At 37.7% G+C, this 23,344-nt stretch overlaps 1 protein-coding gene across 2 annotated transcripts in view; it reads right to left on the minus strand.

Annotated features, from left to right (window-relative positions):
• TPRA1 (transmembrane protein adipocyte associated 1) overlaps positions 1–23,002 on the minus strand; it is a 42,489-nt gene extending 19,487 nt beyond the window's left edge. Inside the window, exons 1-4 of one of the 2 annotated variants that reach the window (XM_087954686.1) lie at positions 22,442–23,002; positions 14,843–14,967; positions 3,061–3,254; positions 2,823–2,955 (exon numbers count right to left, since the gene is read on the minus strand). In XM_087954686.1, the coding sequence (XP_087810812.1) occupies positions 2,823–2,955; positions 3,061–3,242 (315 nt within the window). In that variant the 5' untranslated portion in view covers positions 3,243–3,254; positions 14,843–14,967; positions 22,442–23,002. The remainder of the gene's footprint in view (positions 1–2,822; positions 2,956–3,060; positions 3,255–14,842; positions 14,968–22,441) is intronic. The other variant, XM_087954685.1, reaches the window with a different exon arrangement.
• Between the last annotated feature and the right edge of the window lie 342 nt (positions 23,003–23,344).

The raw sequence follows: 23,344 nt of genomic DNA on the forward strand, positions 1-23,344 counted from the left end.
TTTTGTCTTCTTGAACAATGTCTACTATTGACCTCACCCCTTTCCTAAGAGGTCTGTAGGGGGCGTGCATAAGCGCACCAACGTGCCTACCGTCCCTGTCCTATTGTTTCTCTTATTCTTTTATTTTTCTTATATGTACCCATTTCATGTATTCACAACTATGTATACATTTATACTTATTATCTTGTAAACAATTGGCAAATCAAATAAATAAATAAATAAATAAAAATAAAAATAAATGAGCATTACATTAGCTAACAAATGCCAGGCAGAGCATAAGTCAGATAATGTGTTACTAAGTTCAATTGCAAAATGTGGCTGCCTGTGTCAAATCAAGTTAACAACTAAAGAAGCGGCAATAGGGCCATCTATCCTTTTGGAGATTAGCTACTATTCTCTAAAAGGTCAAATTTTCCAGAAACACAACAGACACAGAAACAGCATAAGAAAGATCAAGCAGGTCAGGAAACTTCTGGTTTGAACTTCTTCAGCGACAGACCGAAGCCTCGTCTCTGCGAGGCTTCGATCCGTGCTCGCTGCTGGAACGCCCCGAGCCGGCTGGTTTCGGGGCTAAGCCACCCTGTAGAAGTGGTGAAGAGGGGGGAGACTGCCAGCAGGGTTGAGGAGAGCCGCATCTCTCCTCCCCAGCTGGCCATTACTCCCTTTCCTGAAGGCAGTTGCAATGGTGGTCAGAAATGGCCACCACAAAGAAGAACTTGACCGGAAAAGAATGTGCAGGAGGAAGATAAGAAGAGAAAGTTTTGGTTGACCGGGTCAAACAGCAGAAGCAACAAATAAGGTACCCTGGAATTGAAACTGTTAAAAAACAATAACATTGTTCCCTAAGAAGATTTCTAAGCTGCGAAGGAGAGAGAAAAGGGAAAAGATTTGGTTTTCTCCTTTTCCTATACTGACAGCTAAGAGACTTAAGCAAGAAATTGGAAAAAAATCCACTTTGACATCAATAGGCATTTAATGCTGAAAATAAAAAGTCAAAGGGATAATAAAGATTTCTGGATAATTAAAAGCTTTTGAAAACAGGAAAGGAGAGAAAAAGAATAAAAGGGCAGGATCTGGAAGGGAGGAGACTGCCTGGAATTAAAAAAGAACTTACAGCAAAATCTCAACAAGACTTCCAAAAGATACATTCTAACTGAAATATTGCAACAAAAACCCCAGGAAAAGAAAGTCGAAAAAGAAATAAGAAGATATAACTCTGGACTATCTGGATTACTTGATGATTTCTGAATTCTGGGTTATTGTTTTGAATGATTAAAATCAATTGGGTGGTTGTTTAAAACTGTTTAAAATGGCTCCACTTTTAGAAGAACTGAAAATGGAACTTAAAAAGTACAAAGAAGATGCACAAGAAGGGAGAGGTTCTTTTGGCTTCGTATTTCAGTTTTAGAAATGGAGATTTGGAATTATGAGAAACAACAAGAAATGCCTGCAGAACAAGAAGATTGCGACAAAGAAGAAGCCATCTTTAATGAACAAGTAATCTTAGATGCGGGGGGAAAAGGAAAGGTGGGAAAGAAAATGGAAAGTTTAAGATTGGGAAAAACAAAAAAAATAGAGTGAAAAATAAGTATAAAATCAGAAAGCAACAGAAAAGGGAAATGCAGAAGAGAGAATTAGAACTAGAGAGACAAGGGAGTAAAAAGGGGAGGGAGAAGATGAGAGGGAAGAAAGAAAGGAAAAGAAGTTATAAAGGACAGAAGCAAAATATAGAGAAACAGGGCCTATTTAGAGACAATGGGTGAAAACTTAATGGAAAAAGGGATTCTGCAAAGGTACATAAGATAGTATGGTTATATTAGAACAGAAATAATTTTAGAAAATATGAAATAATGTATGATTAAAATGTCTGATAAAATAGCTATCGTAATTCAGTGGAATGCTTGTCAATAAATAAATGTAACAAAAGGTATATTTAATGATTTACTCTTCACATATGTGAAGAGAAGGGAAAAATTAATTATGGAGATTATATGTGTTTTTAAGGAAGTATGATATTTAATTGAAAAGAAGTGTTAAAGATGTTAAGATTTTAATGATTATTAATGATAGAACTGAACTGGAATGGAATGGGGGTTTATAATTACATATATTTACAATCTTTCTTTTTTTTTTTAAAGAATATAGTGTGTATTATAAGAATGTACCATGCAGAATTCGATTGGAAGTTATGTATTATGTATTATATTGAAGGTCATAAACTTAAGATATATATTGAAGTTTAAATAAGAGTTGAATGGATGTAATTAAAAGATATAAAGGTGTCATACTCCAATTAGTAACTACAGGAGAAAATTTGTTTAATGAGAAAAGATAATATGAAATTGAAACAGAACAGACAAAAGTATAAATATAATGATTTGAATTGAGATGAGATAACCAAAATAAAATTGAGAAAATTAAAAGAGGGGAAAAACTATACAGAAAATGTAAAATAGTATAAGATATGGAACAGAATACAAAAAGGAGCATGAAATTGAGTTTTGTGTCTGTATAAAGAAGTTCAACCCGGGACCATGCTATTTTCAAAAAAGATGTTTTACTTGTATTTTGTATGTGTGAAAACCCAAATAAAACCTTATTAAAAAAAGAAAGAAAGAAAGATCAAGCAGGTCAACGATCAGATTAAGTCACAAGCATGTCTCATTCCCAAATAAAAAAAAATACCCTATGTAGAGAGAGAATTGATGCTGACAGTTGCCAAACACATCACCAACTCCTGAGCCCTTTCACTAATCTGAAAGGAGCCAAGTGAATATATATCCAGATCCGCCAGGTTCTTTGAAAATAAAGTTTGTACTTACCAGTATGTAGAATGTGGTAAAAATGGGACTGGAAGTGGCATGGATTTTGGCCCTGGCAGAAGGCAGTTTCCAGAGGAGAAATGCAAAGAAAAGTACATTGGGAACCAATAGCAGAAGGTCCCAGTAACGAACTCTAAAAACAAGACAAAGATACCTTTTTCAAATAGTGCTGTGTCACTTCTGGAGATACAGATAACCTTGTTCAGAAGAACAGAAACCATCAATAATAGCATCTCACCTGGATGTGCCTATGTCCTCATATAACAGCACCAAGCATTTGTGTGGCACAGTACTGTTGGTAGCATTTAAAAACAAAGGTGTTGTCAGGATGTCAGCTGTTGTCACTGCTGTGGGAGCAGATGAGTAAGTGGCATTTATCTCCTCCTCAGATAATGGTACTCGTGTCACCAATGCTGACATGCTGCCACCGTTCTGGAGAGAGGGAGCCAAAAGGAGATAAAGTAAATCTCAAACAATCCTACATGAGGGATTTGTTCAAAAAAATACACAGAACTTTATTCTGTATTAATGCAAACATTTTTCAAATTTTCTCAATCACATACACCTTTTGTGTTTTGACTGTGTTGGCTAGTACAGCGGTTGCCAACCGGTGGGCTGCGGTCCAAATTTTGGTGGGCCGCAGAGAAATCTCACCCCGACACCTCTCCAAAACAATTAATCCAGGCTGCGCAGAAACACAAGGCTGTGCCGCCCACATAGCCCGCAGGAACCCACCCTGCCCACTCACTCCTTACACAGAAAAAATTGCCTGAAAAATTGCTATTTTTCCTTTTTCCGACCATCAGCTGTTCTGCTGTGCCGGGAGATTTTAGATTAGCTAGGAAGCAGGAAATGGTTGGATTTCTTGCTTTCTAGCTAATCTTTAGATCTTCAGCTCTGCTTTTAAGCACAGCCGAACCTCCCTTAGGACTGAAGCTTCTATTATTCAGTGCAGACTCACAGCAAGCAAATTTGAGAGACTGAGCGAGCCGATGGCAGATAGATAGATCACTGAATGATTCTCTGAGCAACTCAATCTGCCTGCCTGCTTTGCCTGACTTTGGGTAAAAGTTGCTCTTTTTTTTATAAAAAAAATCAATATTTACATACATGGTGTGTTGTAAGTTATTTTGTGAGTTTGCTTGCAAGCAAATTTTATGTGACAGACTGAGCTAGCTAATGGCAGATAGATAGATCTCTGAATGAATCCGTGATTCTCTGAATGAATCCGTGATTCAATCTGCCTACCTGCCTGATTTTGGGTAAAAGTTGTTCTTTTTTTATAAAAAATTCAATATTTATATAAATATTTATATTTACACACAAGCCATGCCAAGCCAGTCACATGACCACCAAGCCACACCCACAAATTAGGCCACACCCACAGAACCAGTTAGTGGTCCCTGGGATTTAAAATTCTGAGTTTGGTGGTCCCTGAGGTCCAAAAGGTTGGCAACCCCTGGGCTAGTAGATCAGGAGAGTAAGACTAATGCATTTGACAAGCAAAAGACTAGGGAAAACTATGGGCACAAGACCAGATGACACTGGAACAGGAAGCTTATGCCCTTCACAGATTACTGAAATTTGGTCTACACCGTATTATTTTTAAAGATTGGCCAGAAGCTGCAAATGGTACAGAATGAAGTTGGTAGCATGCTGCCACATGGACTTCCTACAGCCATGGGAACCTTTTGTTACAGGTGCTGCATTGGCTTTCAACAAGTTCCAGGGTACAATTCAAAATAGTGGTTTTAATCTTGAAAGTTCTGCATAGCTTGCTTCCTAAATACTTTCTGGACTGTTATTTCAGGTAGAACCAAGTCCTCAGGTAGAACTGTACCAGAAAGTAAGCTCTCTGGTTATCCTGATAGGCAAGAGCTAAATTAGGATCTGTTGGGATTTTCCAGATGTTTATTCTCTGTAGTGGCCACCATTTGATGGTCAGCCTTCTTCCAAAGGTTAAATTAGTCTCCCATTCTGGTCTCCTTTCAAAAAGCCATCAAAACAGGAGATATTGGACCTTCATAAGATGATATTTCTGAATACCTGGATGGTGTCACTGGCTCATTGCAACAATTACTGCAATTTGCTTAAATTTCTTATGTTGTAACTGTGTTACTTGTTTTAATTTTTTGTTGTACACCGCACATCACAAATTCAATGTTATACAAATGAAATAAACAAATCAGACCTATTTAGTTTCTCTATTACCAAAGTAACTATCGCCTTGGATTCCTAAAATTCAGAGAACACTTTATTCCTCTAAATGCTCGTTTCAATTTGATTTTTAATGAACTGCTTTTGCAGCTTTAAACCGCTTTCTCACCTTCTCCAGCATTAGGGAAGTAGAATGTAATAGTTGTTAAGCCTGGATTCCCCAACGGGTGTTAAGGAAAACAAACTATAACAGAACGTGCAGCGAAGTCAGATAGGAAGACAGGTAAATGTGTGAGATAAGTTTTCTAGTTAACACGCAGTAAAAATACAGATACGCTTGTGCTATCAAAATTATAATTTATTCCATTTAAGAATTATAGCATAGTCATTATAAACAGTCCATTAGTCATATACCAAATTCAGTCAAGTCTTGTCGAGGATACTCTAATTGCAAAGTCCGTGTCGAATAGCCAGTGTCAGTACACATATAATAAATCTGTCCAAAACTTATCTTCTCTCCATTGAGAAATATCTTCAAAGTAATCCAACACTTCTTCTCCTCCCCGATCCAGCAAGAATGCAGTCTTCAGAGGTTTCCGGTTTGTCGGCTTCGCGAGCGGTAGGGATTCGCGAAGCTGCGCGATCCCTGCCGCGCTAGCCGTTTTGGGGCTCCGACCCGGACGGGTGCGGAGCAAGGCTGCCCTGCAGGGGTAGCTGAAGGTAAGGGGGTCCGGAGGAAGGGTTTGGGGGTGTTGCAGACCCCTCCTGGCCGGCAGAACCCCCTTTTACCAGGACGGTGCAGCGGCGGTCCGCAATGGCCGCCACAAAGAAGTTGACAGCCGGGCAAGTATGCGCAGGAGGAAGAAGAGAAAGTTATTGAAAGTGAAAGTTCTTCTTGGTCGACCCAGGGCTTTGAGATTTATCTAATTTAATTCCTGGAAAAGATGGTTTTTTGATGATTTCTTCCACAAGAGAAAAAAAAAAGCGGCTATTTTGAGGTGCTGAAAGGAAAGTTTACTCTCCCTCCCGACGGAATTAAGCCGGAAGGGAGAGGATAAAGAAAATATATAAATTTGGATCTTGTTGGAGGAGATGCCTTGAAGACTTGAGGACAGAAATATAATCTTAATAAGGCTTTAAAATATAGACTTGGACTCTTTTTTTTTTATTTGTTTGATACCACCCCTGGAAGAGGAAGGGGGAATTTTGGCTTGCTTGGATTTATTGAGGATTGTGGATTTTGGGATTGTTTTGCCTTTCTCTCGGAATATTTGGTTGGTGTAAGAAGAAAGAGGAATAAAGAAAAGAAAAGATTTATTTATAATGGCTTTCCTTTTTGAAGACCTGAGGGATGAATATGAGCAAACAAAAGCAGCCTGCAAAGATGGCATGGAAAAAGCTTTTCTATTTCTAGAAATGGCGCTGGTCAATTACCAACAGACAATGGAACAGATGGAAACGGAAGAAGAACAACAAGGAAGAGACGAAGACGCCATCTTCATTGAATCCCAAAACTTATCTAAGGAAGAAGGAAGGAAGAGAGCAAGGAAAATGAAGGACTTAAGATCTAAAAAACATTTGAGAAAGAGAAAAATATGATGCAAAGTAAATATAATGATAACAAACAAGAGAAAAAGGGAACACAACAGAGAAGGGATCCCAGCAAGGCAGAGGTTAGAAGAAGAAGGGGGGGTAGGAAGATTTGGTGGGGGAAGAAAGAAAGGGGAAAAGGCGGAGAAAAGCCTCAAAGCTTTAAAATTGGATGGGAGAAGAGGGATTTTTTTTAGAGACAAAGGATGAAATATAAATTTCTGTAAGAAAGATTCTGCTAAGGTACAGAAGATGGTATTGTAACATTTATATTTGAAATAGTAAATTAGAATGGTTTAAGATTTAATAAGAAATTAAAATGTTGAAGTTTTTAATAATGATTGATTTTTAAAATGTAATAAAATATCGAAGGAAAGGAGGATACAATGTATTTAAACATTTTTGGTGGATAGAATGTACCAAGCAGAACCAAATTGGGTACTTGTTATGTTGAATGTTAATTTTACTAACTTAGGGGGAGGATAGAAAGGCATCATACTCTGATTAGTGATTTCAGGAGAAATTCTTTTTATTATAAGAAGAGATAGAGGGATAATGAATGGGCAAAAGATACAAATTTAATGATTTAATTAAGATGGATTAAATAAGATAGAATTGTGAAGAGTGATATGCGCTATTATTTTAGCCCATGCAAAGAGAGGTAACTGGGGCCAAGGTACTTTACTAAAAGATTTTTTTATGTTTGTTTGTGTTTGTTTGTGTTTTATGAGAATATTGGGGAAATTATTGTAGAAAGACAGGGAAAGATTTAATATGTAATGATTTGTTTGTTGTTGAAACTTTTAATAAAACTTGTTTTAAAAAAAAAAAAAAAAGAATGCAGTCTTCAATAAGCTAGCCAGTAAGAGCCAGAGAGTGCCTTGCTGCTTATATAGTACTTTTACAGCTGCACCCTTAATTACATTCCTTTAGCTTAAAGTCACATACACTTTATCTGACAAACCATGATACCTTATTTATTATTTTTACCCAAACCAGTTAGGGTAAACAATGTTATCCCTAACATTCTCCCCTTTTGGGTAATAATAATAATATTACAATAATATATCCATTTACACTTTCAAATCATAATTGTCACAACTCTCTTTAAATTTTACAACACCTTGTGCCTTTGTAAACTGGTCTGCAATATTTTCTTCCGTCGTGCAGTACTCTAGTTTAATTAGACCATTTTTAACAGATTCTCTAACATTTAAGTATCTTAAATCAGTATGCTTTGATCTAGTCTTTACAGCAATATTAGTAGCTAATTGTATAGCTGCCTGGTTGTCCTCGTACACAATAATAGAATCTTTAACAGTTATACCCATGTCTAATAATAACTGTTTGTACAGAATTAAGTCAGTGCATAGTAATGACAGACATGAAAATTCTGCTTCCATCGTTGACAAGCTAATATGCTGTTGTCTGATTGACCTCCACCCTATTAAAGTCTTACCAAATAATATAACCATCCCAGATGTTGATTTTCTAGTATTTATGTCAGTTGCAAAACTTGCATCTGCATAGGCACTGAGATTCAAATCACCTTTTGGCTCTAGATACAATGCATGGTGCATTGTTCCTTTAAGATATCTTAAAATTCTCTTTAATGCTTGCCAATGACATTGATGTGGATCATTATTAAATCGTGCCAGCTGATTAATACTATAAGCTATATCTGGCCTAGACCATTTGCTTATATATGATAAGCTACCAATCAAAGATTGATATATGGTCTTATCAAATTTGGGACTTTGAGCATCCATTTTGCAAATTTCCTGACTCATTGGAGTCTTTGCAGGCTTACAAAGTTCCATTTTATACAATTTAATTAATTGGCAAATTTTATCCTCTTGAGATATCTTAAATCCTTTCGTGGTTTTATTAATTGTCAATCCTAGATACTTTTTAATTTCACCTAAATGTTTTAATTTTATCCTTTTTGCTAATAATGAAATAATCTCAGTAGCTTCATTATTGGTCTTAGTAATAAAAGCAATATCATCTGTAAATAATAACAATAATGACACCGTTCCATTATTTTCTCTTTTAAACATACATGGATCTGCTAAACCAGATTTAAACCCTATATTGTTTAATTCTTTCACAATATATTGGTTCCATTCATAGCCAGATTGTTTCAATCCATATAAACTCTTCTTGAGTTTCCAACAATCATTGCTATTTACTTTATTATCATTTATACCAACTGGTTTATTCAAATATATTGTATGCTGCAATGGTGCATGTAGATATGCAGTTTCTACGTCTAAATGGTTAACTATATAATTATTCTTAGCTGCCCATACTAAAGCTGCTCTTAAAGTTGTAGCCTTAAGATTTGGTGCATCATAATCAAATGTATTTTGATTAAATCCTTGTGCTACTAACCTAGCCTTATAAGTTACTTTCCCATTATTTCCAGTCTTTACTTTAAATATCCATTTGCACCCAATGGATTTTTCTCCTGGAGGTAATTTGGTTTCTTCATAAACCTTCATTTCCTTTAATGAATTTAACTCTTTTTCCATTGCTTTTTGCCAATTCTCCTGATCCTTAGCAGGATACATCTTAAGTTCATCTATGCTAGTAGGAACTTTATTTACTTGGCAAACAATACTTGCCTGATATCTTTCAGGTGGTTTAGTTATACGTGTTGTGCGTCTAGGTATAACAGGACTTACAGGTGGACTTTCCTTTATTTCCTGTTCTTGACTATCTATCTCTTCTTGATCAATTATTTCCTCTTGATCTGATTCTATTTGCTCTTCATGGACTTCTTCTTTAATTGGACTTTTCTTATAACTAGTCTTTTCTTTCTGCCTCTTGTAGTGTTCTATAATAACATCATTATCTGAATCTTGCTCTAATCTATTCCATCCTATATGTTCTAGGAATTGTGCACTAGCACTGCAGTATACTCTAGATGTACCTGGTTCCCAGAATCTATAAGATCTATGGTTTGCTTGATATCCAACAAAAATTAATCTTTTTGCTCTATGTTGTTCTTTGTGCCTGAGTTGTGTAGGGATATGCACCCATGCTGGTGCACCAAATGTGTGAATATAACTCAAATCAGGTTTCCTACCATGCCACAGAGTGAATGGTAATTCACCTGTTGTTGAATTAACAACATTGTTTAATATGTGATTCCCACACATTATAGCTTCTCTCCACAAATTGTCAGGTAATCCAGAATCAGATAACATTGTCCTTCCCATTGATTGCAGTGTTTGGCCTCTTCTCTCTATAAATGCATTATGCTGAGGCCTATATGGTGCAGACTTTTTATGTTGAATACCTGCCATTCTAAGTCTACTCTGGAATTTATTATTTGTAAATTCCGTACCATTATCTGTTATAAGAGTTACTAATTTCTTTTTAGTTTTCCTCTCTGCAAATTTTAACCAATTAAAGAAATTTGTATACGTTTCAGTTTTTCTCTTCATTAAAAAACAGAAACCATACCTAGAATAGTGGTCCATTATGCTTAATATGTATCTAGCACCACCTACACTTGGCTTTTTAGGACCTATTATATCGGCAAATACTACCTCTAAAGGCTCTTTGGTAGTAAATCCATCAACTCTATTTGCCGGTATAACTTTGCTTTTGTTTTGATTACAAGCAGAACATTGCAAATACTTATTACAAGGTTTCAAACTTATTCCTTTAGATAGCTGAACAGTTCTCTTAATCATTTTAAAATTTAAATGACCTAGTCTTCGGTGTAACAAGTGAATACATTCATCATGAGGTTTCTTATTATCATAAACTGTGTTAGCCACCTCTAAACCATTATCATTTAACACATATAAGTCACCTCTTAACGTTGCAGTAATTTTCTTACCTTCCTTTTCAATTAAACAAGTATCTCCCCTAAAGGTAATTATGTATCCTAATCTAACCAACATTCTAACTGAAAGCAAATTAAATTTAAGTTGAGGTACATATAACATTTTTATGTTCTCATTTATACTAGAACAATGAGCAATACCTTGACCTTTTGCCTTCAGTTTCCATCCGTTTGCCAATGAGATATGCTGTGAACTCATGGACATTTTTACAAATTTTTTGTTATCATTTGTAATACAGTGGGACGCACCACTGTCAACCACCCATAAATTATTTTTTTACAACTCCATTACTATACATTGCTAACTCATAATTCTTATTTCTTCTTTGATGGCTTACAGCATTCTGGCTTGCATTCTGGCGCTTTGGTTTCTTACAAAATCTTGCTATATGTCCTCTCCCTCCACAATTAAAACACTTTTTAATTGCGAATGCAGTAGGAGATTCATTATTTTCCTTTTGAGGTTGCTCCCTCCTTAACTGATCTCTTTCAAGCCTTCTTCTGGCCTCTTCAATCAATCTGCCAGTGATATCAGTTAAATTTAGGCTTTCTTTAGGCAATATTTCAAGGGAAGTTACGTAGTCATCAAAACTTTCGTCTAATGAAGATAGAATTATGTAGACCTGGTGTAGTTCAGAGAAAATTAATTCCTTCTCATGCAGTTCTTGGAAAATGCTTTTCATAGTATTCAAATGACTCAGCATATCACCATTCTTTTGGAGATACGTGCGGAAAAGCTTCCGTGTTAGATTTATGTGAGCACCAACGTTATCTCGAACATAAATCCTCCTCAGTTTTTGCCAACACCCAACAGCTGTTTGTTCTCCGTGTATATGAACAAGCTGCTGATCAGTTAATGATAGTCCTATGATGCAAAATGCTTGTTCATTTTTCTCTTTAAATTCTTTTATTTTTAGACTATCTTCCTCATCTTCAGGATCCCATTCTTCTACGTTTGGTGGGTTTTCAATTATGTTCCACAGACCTTCTCTTCGTAGAAGTAGACTACATTTCATAGACCATGAAACATAGTTTGTTCCATCCAGCTTGGATATAAGGGACAAACTTTGTAGACTGACTTGTGCCATGTTTCACTATATGGATATAAAACTTATAATTGATAAAACACAGCTGTCTGTTTACTGTAACGTGTAACAACACAAAATCTCACTTTTTACATAAACCTGTTTTTATCCTAGTTAAACTGACTTTGCAGTCTCTCTGGGCCCATAACCAGTGTTAAGCCTGGATTCCCCAACGGGTGTTAAGGAAAACAAACTATAACAGAACGTGCAGCGAAGTCAGATAGGAAGACAGGTAAATGTGTGAGATAAGTTTTCTAGTTAACACGCAGTAAAAATACAGATACGCTTGTGCTATCAAAATTATAATTTATTCCATTTAAGAATTATAGCATAGTCATTATAAACAGTCCATTAGTCATATACCAAATTCAGTCAAGTCTTGTCGAGGATACTCTAATTGCAAAGTCCGTGTCGAATAGCCAGTGTCAGTACACATATAATAAATCTGTCCAAAACTTATCTTCTCTCCGTTGAGAAATATCTTCAAAGTAATCCAACACTTCTTCTCCTCCCCGATCCAGCAAGAATGCAGTCTTCAATAAGCTAGCCAGTAAGAGCCAGAGAGTGCCTTGCTGCTTATATAGTACTTTTACAGCTGCACCCTTAATTACATTCCTTTAGCTTAAAGTCACATACACTTTATCTGACAAACCATACCTTATTTATTATTTTTACCCAAACCAGTTAGGGTAAACAATGTTATCCCTAACATTAGTTACCAATAGAAGAGAGCAGACTTGTAGCCTCATGGGTATTTTTGAAGCCTTTGGAATTGATTGCAACTATTATGTCAGGAATGCCATGAAGTCACAGAACTACACATTTGGAAGATGTCACTTAGGCATAACCTGGCTGACCTGATGATGCCCTTGCTCTATGCAAAAATAATATTAATAAAGCACCTATGACAGATAACTGTCCCAGTGAAGGAGAGTTCACAAATACTGGCAGATGTTCTTCAGCACCATCAGGTGAGCCAGCTCCATCTTAAATACAGGTGGTTCTTGACTTACAACAGTCCATTTAGCAAAGTTATAATGGCGCTGAAAAAAATGATTTATGACTGTTTTTCACACTTACAACTGTTGCAGCACCCCCATGGTCACATGATTAAAATTCAAACACTTGGCAACTGACTCGTATTTATGACGGTTGCAGTGTCCCAGGGTCACATGATCAGCTTCTGTAACCTTCTGACAAGCAAAGTCGGCGGGGGAGTCAGATTTACTTAACAACCATGTTACTAACTTAACAATTGCATTGATTCACTTAACAACTGTTTCACATAGCAACAGAAATGTTGGGCTCAATTATGGTTGTAAGTCAAGGACTACTTGTAATTCCCCACCTCTTTCTAAATGACTCCATCATTATACAGCTGCAAAATAAATATGTTCTACATTTGCTCTGGGAATTGCATATTCGTGCTGCAGTTTGACATTTATGTATCTCAGCTTTCACCATCTTTTTAGAGTTATGATCCTTGGAATGATCCTAATAAGTAACAACTGTTGTCTGTTCATGCTTTTTTCAGATGCTTAGATTATAAAGTCTGTAAAATAGTGGCTTGGCATTTGTGAAGTGTCCTACTTTATGAATTCTCGGAAAGGGAGTCCATTCAAAATGCCTTACTGAATTCTGAGAAAATCCCAAAGTCCACAAAGGAGAAGAGTCTTCAGATAAAAGATTGACACCAGTGTCAAACTTGATTGTGTCATGTGATGTATCGTGACATTTTTTTTTGCCTTTGCAGACTGGCCCAACTGGACGTGGCCTGTGCATGATGCATCCAGCCTACGGGCCGCCAGTTTGACACCCCTGTCATCCCTAATCTGTTCCCAGCCATGCATTTATCACCTCTATCAATTAAAAGAAACTCTTCAAATAAGAGACTTGGGCTTGTTCATATATTTTGAATTACTGAATAAACTTCAAACAACGAGAATCACATGATGACACACTAGTTTACCAACCACAGTGACTTTTATTATACATAAAGAGAAAACCAAAGAAATCACATTATATGACTTAGCACCATATGTGAATCCAGTCTCTATCTGAAAGCTTCTATAACAAAGCCTTTGTAACCTTGTAACAAAATAGGTGAAGGGTAGTCAACAATAAAGAAAATCTAAGTCTTTAGCAACCAGCAGTCTGCAAACCAACTCCAGGGTGTTTTCTGGCTTTTCATGCTGCAATCTAAATGTGAAAAAAGTGCATAATAAAAGCAGTATTTGTGGTTTATTAGCAGGTCTCTTTGAGGAGACAAAAATAAACCTTCTCCCACTAAAATAAAATAAGGTGCAACAGGATAATCCATAAAAAGGCCAAAGTTTGTAGGTAACAAGTGCAGTTTTTAACAAATACAGATATTGATAATATAATAAATAATGTTTCTACCTCAAATATGTTCTTATGTTTCTATTACAAAGGCAGAATTTTTTTCATGCAGAAGATCAGCATCAAGGTAACTGTGCTGGACTATGATCTGGAAGGCTGATGCACACAATTTTTAACCAATAGCCAGTTTGGACATATATTACACAACTTATTGGGTTGTTAAATAGAACGAGCCTTCTGCCTTTCCTTAGTATCCCTTGAGAATCATGAACCCTAATTATGGCTGAATCAGAAAGCCACAGATATCACTCAGTATGAAAACAAGTCAAGGACTTCAAGCTAGTAGTTGTGATTAGATTTTTTTTCATCTGAACCAGAAGACTATAATTAATGTAAGACTTTTATCTTATAACAATTCTGGAATGGAAAGGTAAACAGCAGCCTTGGAGACAAAAAAAGCTTATTTATAAAAGCTTATTTTGAATGCCTTGTGAACTTGTCGGCTTTAAACTAGCTTCCCGTATTGCTAAAATTGTACTTTATTCACAGAGGTTGCTATAGTTGTATGTAACGAAGACATAAAGCTAGCGATGGCATTCTTCTTACCCCTGGCTGTCTTAAACAAAGAAACTTTGCCCTGAATTTACAGCTGAAACAAGGTTATAATCACACTTGTCAAACAATTTTACAATGATTAGACCACACTACAAGTCTAAGGTCCTTCTCTGTTCCCTCTTCCACTTTTTGAAATGAAAAACAACTGCTAAAGCAACAGAAATTACTTTTAATTGAGCATACTGTTTCCACGTCTAAATAAGCAATGTAGAATAATAGCTATATGCAAACAAATCTTAAGATGTGATTAAAATCAGATATTTAATGTTCTTACATTTCAGTTATTTGAAGACACCTATACACTTGTTGAAATTAGAGTGCCAATTTTTAATATAAAGAAACACATAAAAATCAGAATTTAATTTAGTTTCTACCTTTAAAAATTAGGTCAATGCTTCTAGAAAAACTCCTTTATGAACACAAAGTCCTTCTTGAATTACTGTCTCTTGTGGACTGGGCATCTACAAACAAACTTCTTCTCTCTCCTTTTCACGAAGCACTACAACATAAATAAAAATTAATCAAGCCTACATATTTTTAAGAGTTTCAAAGACTAATTTACATAAGCTAATTATATTTAGTTAAGCCTAATAACCTATTTTATTACTGATTCTATCTAAACATTTTCCAAAGAAATCAGCAGAGTTGCCTGCTTTTTCTTCAGTAATATTTTCAATGTCTCCTTTGTATTTTTTGCTGATTAAGTGAAGCACTAGCCCAAATCACCAGTGATGCACTCACCCACATGTATCAAAGTGACAAATACAGTAATGTCTAGTTTCCAAGAAAACACATTCTTCAGCAAGAATATGTATAAACCATTGTCTCTCAGACATACTTAAAACAGTCTTCAGTAATTGCTTATTAAGAACAACTCTTCCCATGTTGTTCCTCTTTCTCAAACAATATTCAGCTTGTTAAGTATCTAAGCATTATACAACCATCAAGTTAAGTTGCCATCTGAATCATATTTGATTAAGCCCACATTTTAGGGTATTTATTCTCCCAAGGCAATTATCAACATGATAAGATCACTAATTACTAAAGTAAAATAAAACAATATAAAAAAGAGCAAATGAATATAAGTTATTAAAATACTGGATCATAAAATTGCTTGTTGGAACAGCAAAATTATTAGGGTTCCCTTACAAATCGTTTATGTGTTTGCATGGCCCCCTGAACCACAAACTACTTCTCATTTATGGTTTGTTTATAACCCTGAAAAGAGTGGCAAGTGGTGCAGGGGAAAAGCTGAACGACTTTGCCCAGGGAAATACAAAAGATGAACAGTGCATGACAGAAAGGGTTCAATTTGCTGGTATTTCAGAATCCAATTACTCTCAATGAGTTGAGGCACCCATTTTAAGACCAGGGGTTGCCTTTGAATCAGTCTTGACTCCCAGTGACTGCCTGGAAAAGTCCCTGAGGGCACCCTTAGCAAGGTATTTTAGAAATGGTTTGTCCTTGCCTGCTTCCTGAGGTCACTCAACTGGTTTCCTGCTTAAGGAGGACTAGAACTTGAAGTTCCTAGCTTGTTGCTTTAACCACTATAACCAAACTGGCTCTCTGATAAATAAACAAACATAGATAAAAACTGTTCGGAAATATTTCAGATTAACACTTTAAATTTGGCACAGAAATTAGTAAGCCAGCAATGAAGCTGATATTGAATTCTTTATTGTCATTGTACGTATATACACAGTATGCATACAATGAAATTCACAATTATGATACATAAGGAATGAAGTAGGTCTCAAATGCATTATTCCTCTATGATTTAGGCAAATGTTCCATCATTCTCTTTATTTTTCTCCATCTAGAATTACAGTTAAAAGATTCATATTTTCTTGGTAAGTTAAAACATGTTCCTCTGAAAATCCCAGACTCCATTTCAGAGGAAACTAACTGATAAAGTCTTGAAATAAACAGTCATGCTAATACACTGAAAAGAAAGAGAAATCTTTTATCTGAACACGACATTCATATCTCACTCACTCAAATGAACTTCCTCATTTTATCCAAGGGCAACCCTATGTGACTTAACTTTTTCAGTCTCACAACAAGCATCTGTTCAGTAAGAACTGGTGGGGACCACAAAACCAAGTAACAAAAAATGAAAAAGCTAAATTGCTCTGGGATTTTAGAATTCAAGATAGTACCACATAATACCGCAGTCTTAACAATTATTGATAAAAAGGCAAAAAAGATTGGATAGTGGATGTTGCAATACCTGGAGATAGATACCAGAAAAGAACTGGAGAAAAATCACAAAATTACAAAGGCCTGCAAATAGAAGTAGAATGACTGTGATAGAAGAAAGCCAATATAGTACTGTTGGAAGAAAAATCCTTCTGGGTTCAGTTCCAAGTGGGGAAAAAGACACTTGAAACCTGGAGGCTGTTTGGAAGGTTTAATGGTGGACAGCAGGACCACATGGCCTGGAGCTCCAGAGTGAAAAGGAAGGATGATCACATGCTTCAAGGTGAAGGAAGAGATCAAAAAAGGGCTGAGGTGCTGAGAGTGCCTGGGTTTTATAACCTTTGTTGGGATTTGAATTGGAGCTTGTATTCTGATTGGTTGTCAGGCTCCCATGAGGCCATGCAGGGGCAACTCTCTAGGCTGTCCTGAGTCCCAGGCTTGGTTGAACCTTGCTGGATGATGATGCACTGAAAAGGGCTTTTGAGCAATTGCTATAGCTTTACCTGGAGATCTTTGTTATGTAAAGTATTCTGGCCTTAATGGCCCACCCATTAACAAAGGTGGGGGTGAGCTTCTGCTTCTGAGGTGAGTTTCTGCTCTTGAGTTTCTACTCTTTTTAGGGGAAATATTCTGCCTTTTTAATATTTCCTAGGATATTTCAATTTTCTAGGAGAGGGGTGGGTGCTAACTTCCTACAGTACCAATAGTAATAAGTGCCTTGGGTGCAATCCCAAATTTCTGGTGCACTGCTTGAATACGATCACTATTGACAAAATCAATTGGCAAAGGCAGTTTTACTAAGGAAGCTTTTGTGTTGTGACAGTGATATTTAACACTGTAAAATATTTGCCTGAAGGTCCTCGAGAAGGGCTCGATGGGTGGATAAAAGTGTCAAATCAAATCTAAATATCTGGCTGATTGTGCAAATAATAATAATAATAATAATAATAATAATAATAATAATAATAATAATAATAATAATAATAAATTCACTATCAGTCAATTGCAAAAGGCTGTTTTACTAGGAAGTGTTTACATCCTGCGATGATACCACAAAACATCATCATCCCTTAACAATCCCTGGCCCTTGGAAAGGACTTAATAAGTAGATAAAAATACCAAATACAGTCTGAACATCTGGTTGATTGTGTGACAAACCCTAAGTAATAGGAATGAAGCTCAACCAATTTGATCCTTGCTTCATTACACTGACTGCACAACCTTATGCATGTTTACTGTAAACAAGTCTCACAGTGACCCATAGAAAGACTGCTTAGAGTGCAACCATAAAATTTTCTGGAAGATTTAACTTGTTGCTCTATCTTGAGATAGCTCAAGATTATCATCTAAGTACATTTGCTTCAGTTTAAGCAACAGTAAGGATTTTGAAGTACTGTAGATCAGGGGTCCCCAACCGCCGGTCCGCGGACCGGTACCGGCCATGCGAACAAGCCTTACCGGGCCGCTGGTTGCTGGCGCCGCCATCTTTTTGGTAAAAAAGCAATTTTTCGTCAAAAAGATGGCGGCGCCAGCGCTTCTACCCGAAAAAGCTCACCAGAAGCGCTGGCGCCGCTTTTTGCGAAAAATCACTTCCGTGACATCACCGGAAGTGATTTTTCGCCAAAAAGATGGCGGCGCCCAGCTGACGCCGAACCGGGCGCGGCGCCCAGCTGACGCCGGAACCGGGCCACGGCGTCGAAAAGGTTGGGGATCCCTGCTGTAGATGCATTTCAATCTGTATCAGTGTGCATATTTTACTGGTCATCCATAAATTCAGTGTTTCTTTGGCAACTTTAAGATGTACAGGTAGTCCTTGACTTACGACCACAATTTCTGGCCCTGGCATTGACTTTGCTTGTCAGAAAGTTGCAAAAGGTGATGATATGGCCCTGGCACATTGCAACCGTCACAAATATGAACCAGTTGCCAAGCATCTGAATTTTGATCTCATGACCATGGGATGCTGCAATGGTTGTGTGTGAAAAATGTCATAAGTCACTTTTTTTCAGTGCTGTTGTAACTTACAGTCACTAAATGAACAGTTTAAAGTTGAGGATTACCTATACAGACATCAATTCCCAGGATGCTTTCTGGGAAATTATTGGAACTGAAGTCCACTTATCTTAAAATTGCCAAGATTGGGAGACACTGCTGGCTTTATTTCAGGGCCACTCACACTGTGACTGTAATACAATGCAAAATAAATTAAATCTGGCATCCACAATGTGCATTTCTGGTAGGTTTGCAATGCATTAGGCATCTCATTAATTTCGTTTCCATGAAGTAACAGCAATTCAACAATGGAACCAATTACGCAGACTAGTGATCTTTTCTTCATTGGATGTGTGTTCTCAGAGGGTGGGCAGCATCTGTCTTGAGGACTTTAATTTGGATTTCTGCATTGAGCAGGAAATTAAATTCAATGGCCTATCTGGTCCTTTTGACTCTATGATTCCAGTATCTCAGTTCATCCCCCTTAGAGTTTGTTTTCATTCTGCGTGTATATGCCAAGGTCTTGAGTGATAGCTGTTTGAGAGGACCTGCCTTAATAATAATAAAGTTCCATTTCAGTGCAATACAGTGTACAGTATTGCAACAATACTGCAAATTGTGCCAGCAAGTCTCCTCATATTTATATAAGGCAAGTGTCACAATGATCACATTTCCTGTCATGCTAGAGGATTAGTATTTGAGTTTTTTCCAATCAGTTTAGAACTAGTTATTCCATTAAAGAGAGAACCCCTAAAACATTCTTTCTGAACAGTGGACAGTGCAAACAGAAGGAAAAGCTAGGTTACCAATCAACTCCGACCTAAATTCTTTAAGTTAATCTCGGGCCATCAAATGGTTGATTAATGAAAAAATACTGCTTTCAGCTGGGGAAAAACCTACCAGGAAAATGGAGTGAGATAATGTGGCCAGATTGATGAAAAAAGGCAGGCATGCAACTACATGAAAGAGACAAATTCCAGTTGGGGATTCCTAAGAAACGATTTAAAAACTGAAACAAAATATATGAAAGCCTTTATACAAATTTAAAGTGCACTATTATACTGTATTCCATATCTGAAGAACATATCTGAAGTAAAAAAAATCATCACCCTGTACTCTTTGAGTCAATTGTGCATTAAAGGTAACACCGGACAATACGTTTCTGTATAGTCTAGGACGTCCTCAACTTGCAACAGTTTGTTCAATGACTACTTGAAGTTACAAACTACTGAAAAAGTGACATGACTATTTTTCATGCTTACGACTGTTGTAGATCCCCGTGATCATGTGATCAAAATTCAGATACTTGGCAGCAGATTCATGGTTATGACGGTTGCCATGTGCCAGAGTCATGTGATCACCTTTTGCGACCTTTTGACAAGCCAAAGACAATGGGGAAGCCAGAGTCACTTAACCCTGTCAAAAACTTAACAATTGCAATGATTCACTTAACTGTGGCAAGAAAGGTCATAAAATGGGGCAAAATTCACTTAATAAATATCTCGCTTAGCAACAAAAATTTTGGGCTCAATTGTGGTTGTAAGTTGAAAACTTCCTGTATAATTAACTGTTTAAAAATTGAATCATAACAATGAAATTGGAAAAGTTATATCATTTCAACAATCTAACCTTTTTAATTCTAATGGCTTGATTTTCTTCTATATGTTTAGATATTTTGAGGATAATTTTACTCAGTTGTTATTTCTTTTACCTTCTTTGTTTTCCACTGATATTTCCCACCCAAGTTTAGTATAGATTTTTTTTCACCATATAGTTTATTACATAATAGAACTTTTTCTTTCAACAACACCATTTCTATAGTACAGCAATATGCCCTCTTTTTATTAGTAACTTGTATTTTTAATTGAAACGCTTTTAAAGCTGTATAAAGAAAAACATGGAAAAGCTATTTAGAAAGAAAAGACTTTGCTGGTTGCTTTGTACATGTCCCTTGCAGGTGGTTAGGTAACCCATCATGGAAACAAATTTATTTACTTTTTACATTCCTAATATCAGTTCAGATTTACTGTCAACAGAGCCAATCTCTATGTACAGAAAAAAGAGGCAGGAAAAGGGGAAACGAAAGAGAAACAACCTCTTTTAATTCAAGCAGCTAAATACTGTTCCTCCAATCAGCTTCAAATTTGTTTCATTTTTCCTGCATTGCCACAGCAGAAAAACAACTAGAAATTCATTATTAATTAGATCATAATATATTAGCAAAGTTATGTGACCAGTTTGGAAATCACAAGAGAAGGCAAGCTTTCATATAACTAACTACAATAGGACGAAAGAAGCAGAAAATATGGCAGAAGGGATTTACATATAAAATTAACTTAGGATTCCTTTTTTTAATCATTTGAATATCACCCTAAAACCCAAGCAACTATGGACACTTACAATGTTATCAGTCCACTGTATGCCCTGAAAGATGGAATCTGTATAGCCAAAAACCAAAATCAAGAATCTAGGATTGAAGCACAGTCCCTATAATAGAATGAGATCCTCCTTCCAGTCACTGCTACTCTCACCATTTTCCCAACCTACTTACAATTAATTTCAGAGGAAATTTCAAAGAATAAGATTTTGTGTCTGGCATCCCAAGCTAGTTATAAAAAAAAAATTATCTTGTGGATGTTTATATTTTAACTGACCACCATTTGTACCGTTACATAATCAGAAACACTCCCTGCTCCTGCAGACCACTAAAAGCCCTTTGAAACATTAACTTTGTTGAAAAGCATATTTTGTCTAACCTCTAAAACACTCATTCAACAGCAAGTCAATTGTAAACATAAATGGGAAGTTGCTAGAAGTTACCAAACTACAGAAGGGAATACACACAAAATGTCATAGCATGGGCTAAGTGGGAGAGAGGAGGCAAATTTTGAATCTCCGACTGGAAAACTCCACAAATTCCAGATTAAATCATTGTAGGAGTTACCTACCTCTGTGTAACCATCGCCAGATAGAAAAAACAACAACATTCGACTCTTGCAGAGGAAGCATTTTTCCCTGCCCGAGGTTCATTCCTGATAGTAAAAGGGGCCTTTGGTTGGGTGTTGATACCAAAACATTTCGGGCCATGCTTGCTGCGAGCTGTGTGATCCCTGGGGTCGCGAAGAGTCAGGCCCGACTTAACTGAACAACAACAACAACTAAAGGATGCTATTTGTGAGGAAGGAGAGTTTCAACTCAAGAGAAGTGCGCCGCACGGACCTCTCCGAAGATCTCTCTAGGAAAGAAAGCAGTCCAAGCAGGGCATTACTAAAAGCCCTGGGACAGATCGAAAGGGGAGAGGGGGAAAGGCGGCATTCACACGCGAGAAATCTTCAACACAGCGAACGACCCCCGTTCCTTCTTGCCCAAAAACACAGGATCTTTCCAAGGGATCAGCAGACCAGGGTCACCGGGTTCAAGATTAGCCAAGAAGTGCTGGGAGGGGAAATTTTATTTATTTATTTGTTTGTTTGTCAAGCATGTATGAGAAATCAAGTATGAATGTAACATCTAAACATATAAGTATAAACAGGTATAAGTATATGCGTAATCAATGAGTATGAATAAATGGATAAATGGGAACAGTAGGACGTGGGGGTGGATTTACAAATCTCTTCTTTAAAGCCGGGGGGAGGATCTCGTCCAGACAGAGCTGGACGAGAGATCTCTCCTTCCCGGTCCCATAGTTTCCCCCAGCGAAATCTTGGCCGATCACCCATGCCCGGTCGATGGGGGCATCTAAGATTTAAGACCACCTTAAAAGGAGCCAAGGAGCTCCTTACCTGGCCCTTCTCTCTTCGTTTCCTCCGTCCGTACAAGCCACGCTCGCCCTCCGCAGCTCCCTTGTTATCTTCGCTCGCAGCCCGAGGAGGGAGAGGAGGCCTGTCCCGCTTTCGCTGGCTCTGGCTCTGGCTCATGCCCGGGGCTCTCGACCGACCATCCTGCAGCCACAGCAAAGGCTCCGTCCCAGGTCCAGAACGCGGGGAGGGCGCAGGGCTGCCCCGGAGGAGGAGCGTCGTTGACAAGCCGGCCGGAGCTTAAAGCAGCGAAGCCGCGGCCGGGGCTACCCACCTACTTCCTGCCGTCGCTCAGAAGAAGACAGGCGCCCGCAGTGGAAAGAAGGGGCAGCGCCATCGAGCCTCCAGGCCAGGATGACGAGCGGCGCGCGGAGGAAGAGCAGCCTCGCTCGCCCCCACCCCCGCCCCCACCCTCCCCCCGCCTGCTGAGGAAGACCTGAGCGTCGATCCCAGGGTCGACAGCCAATCACGAGGCCCCTAAAGAAGAAGTCCGGCTCCAAAAGCGAAACGAAAGGGGGGCGAAAGGAGCCAATGAACGAAGCGAAAGGGGCGGAGTCGCGGGCTGGGGAGGGGAAAAACACACACACAAAAAAAAACCCGGCAGGGCGTTAAAGGCGAAGTGCCGCGCAACTATTTCTAAGGCGAGCGCAGCCAGGAAAAGTTAGGTAGTCCTCGCGCCGGTTCCTTTGGCAAAGCCACCAATGCCCCTGATTTAAGGGGAGGAATCGAAGCAAAAAAAAAAAAAAAAAGACAAGTTTCCAAATCTGCATATATATTTTTATTCTGGGTTATTGGCGAATTCGAGTTTTTTTTTTTCTTCTAAAAGTAACTCCCTTCCTTGGGCTGGCATCCCTTTCAGCATTTGCGAAGCGCCTCCTGTGTGGAGAG

The sequence above is a fragment of the Notechis scutatus genome, chromosome 2 (assembly GCF_049901735.1).
Source record: "Notechis scutatus isolate UNSWTSFEM ecotype Mainland chromosome 2, rNotScu1.2, whole genome shotgun sequence".
NCBI classification, from domain to species: Eukaryota; Metazoa; Chordata; class Lepidosauria; order Squamata; family Elapidae; genus Notechis; species Notechis scutatus.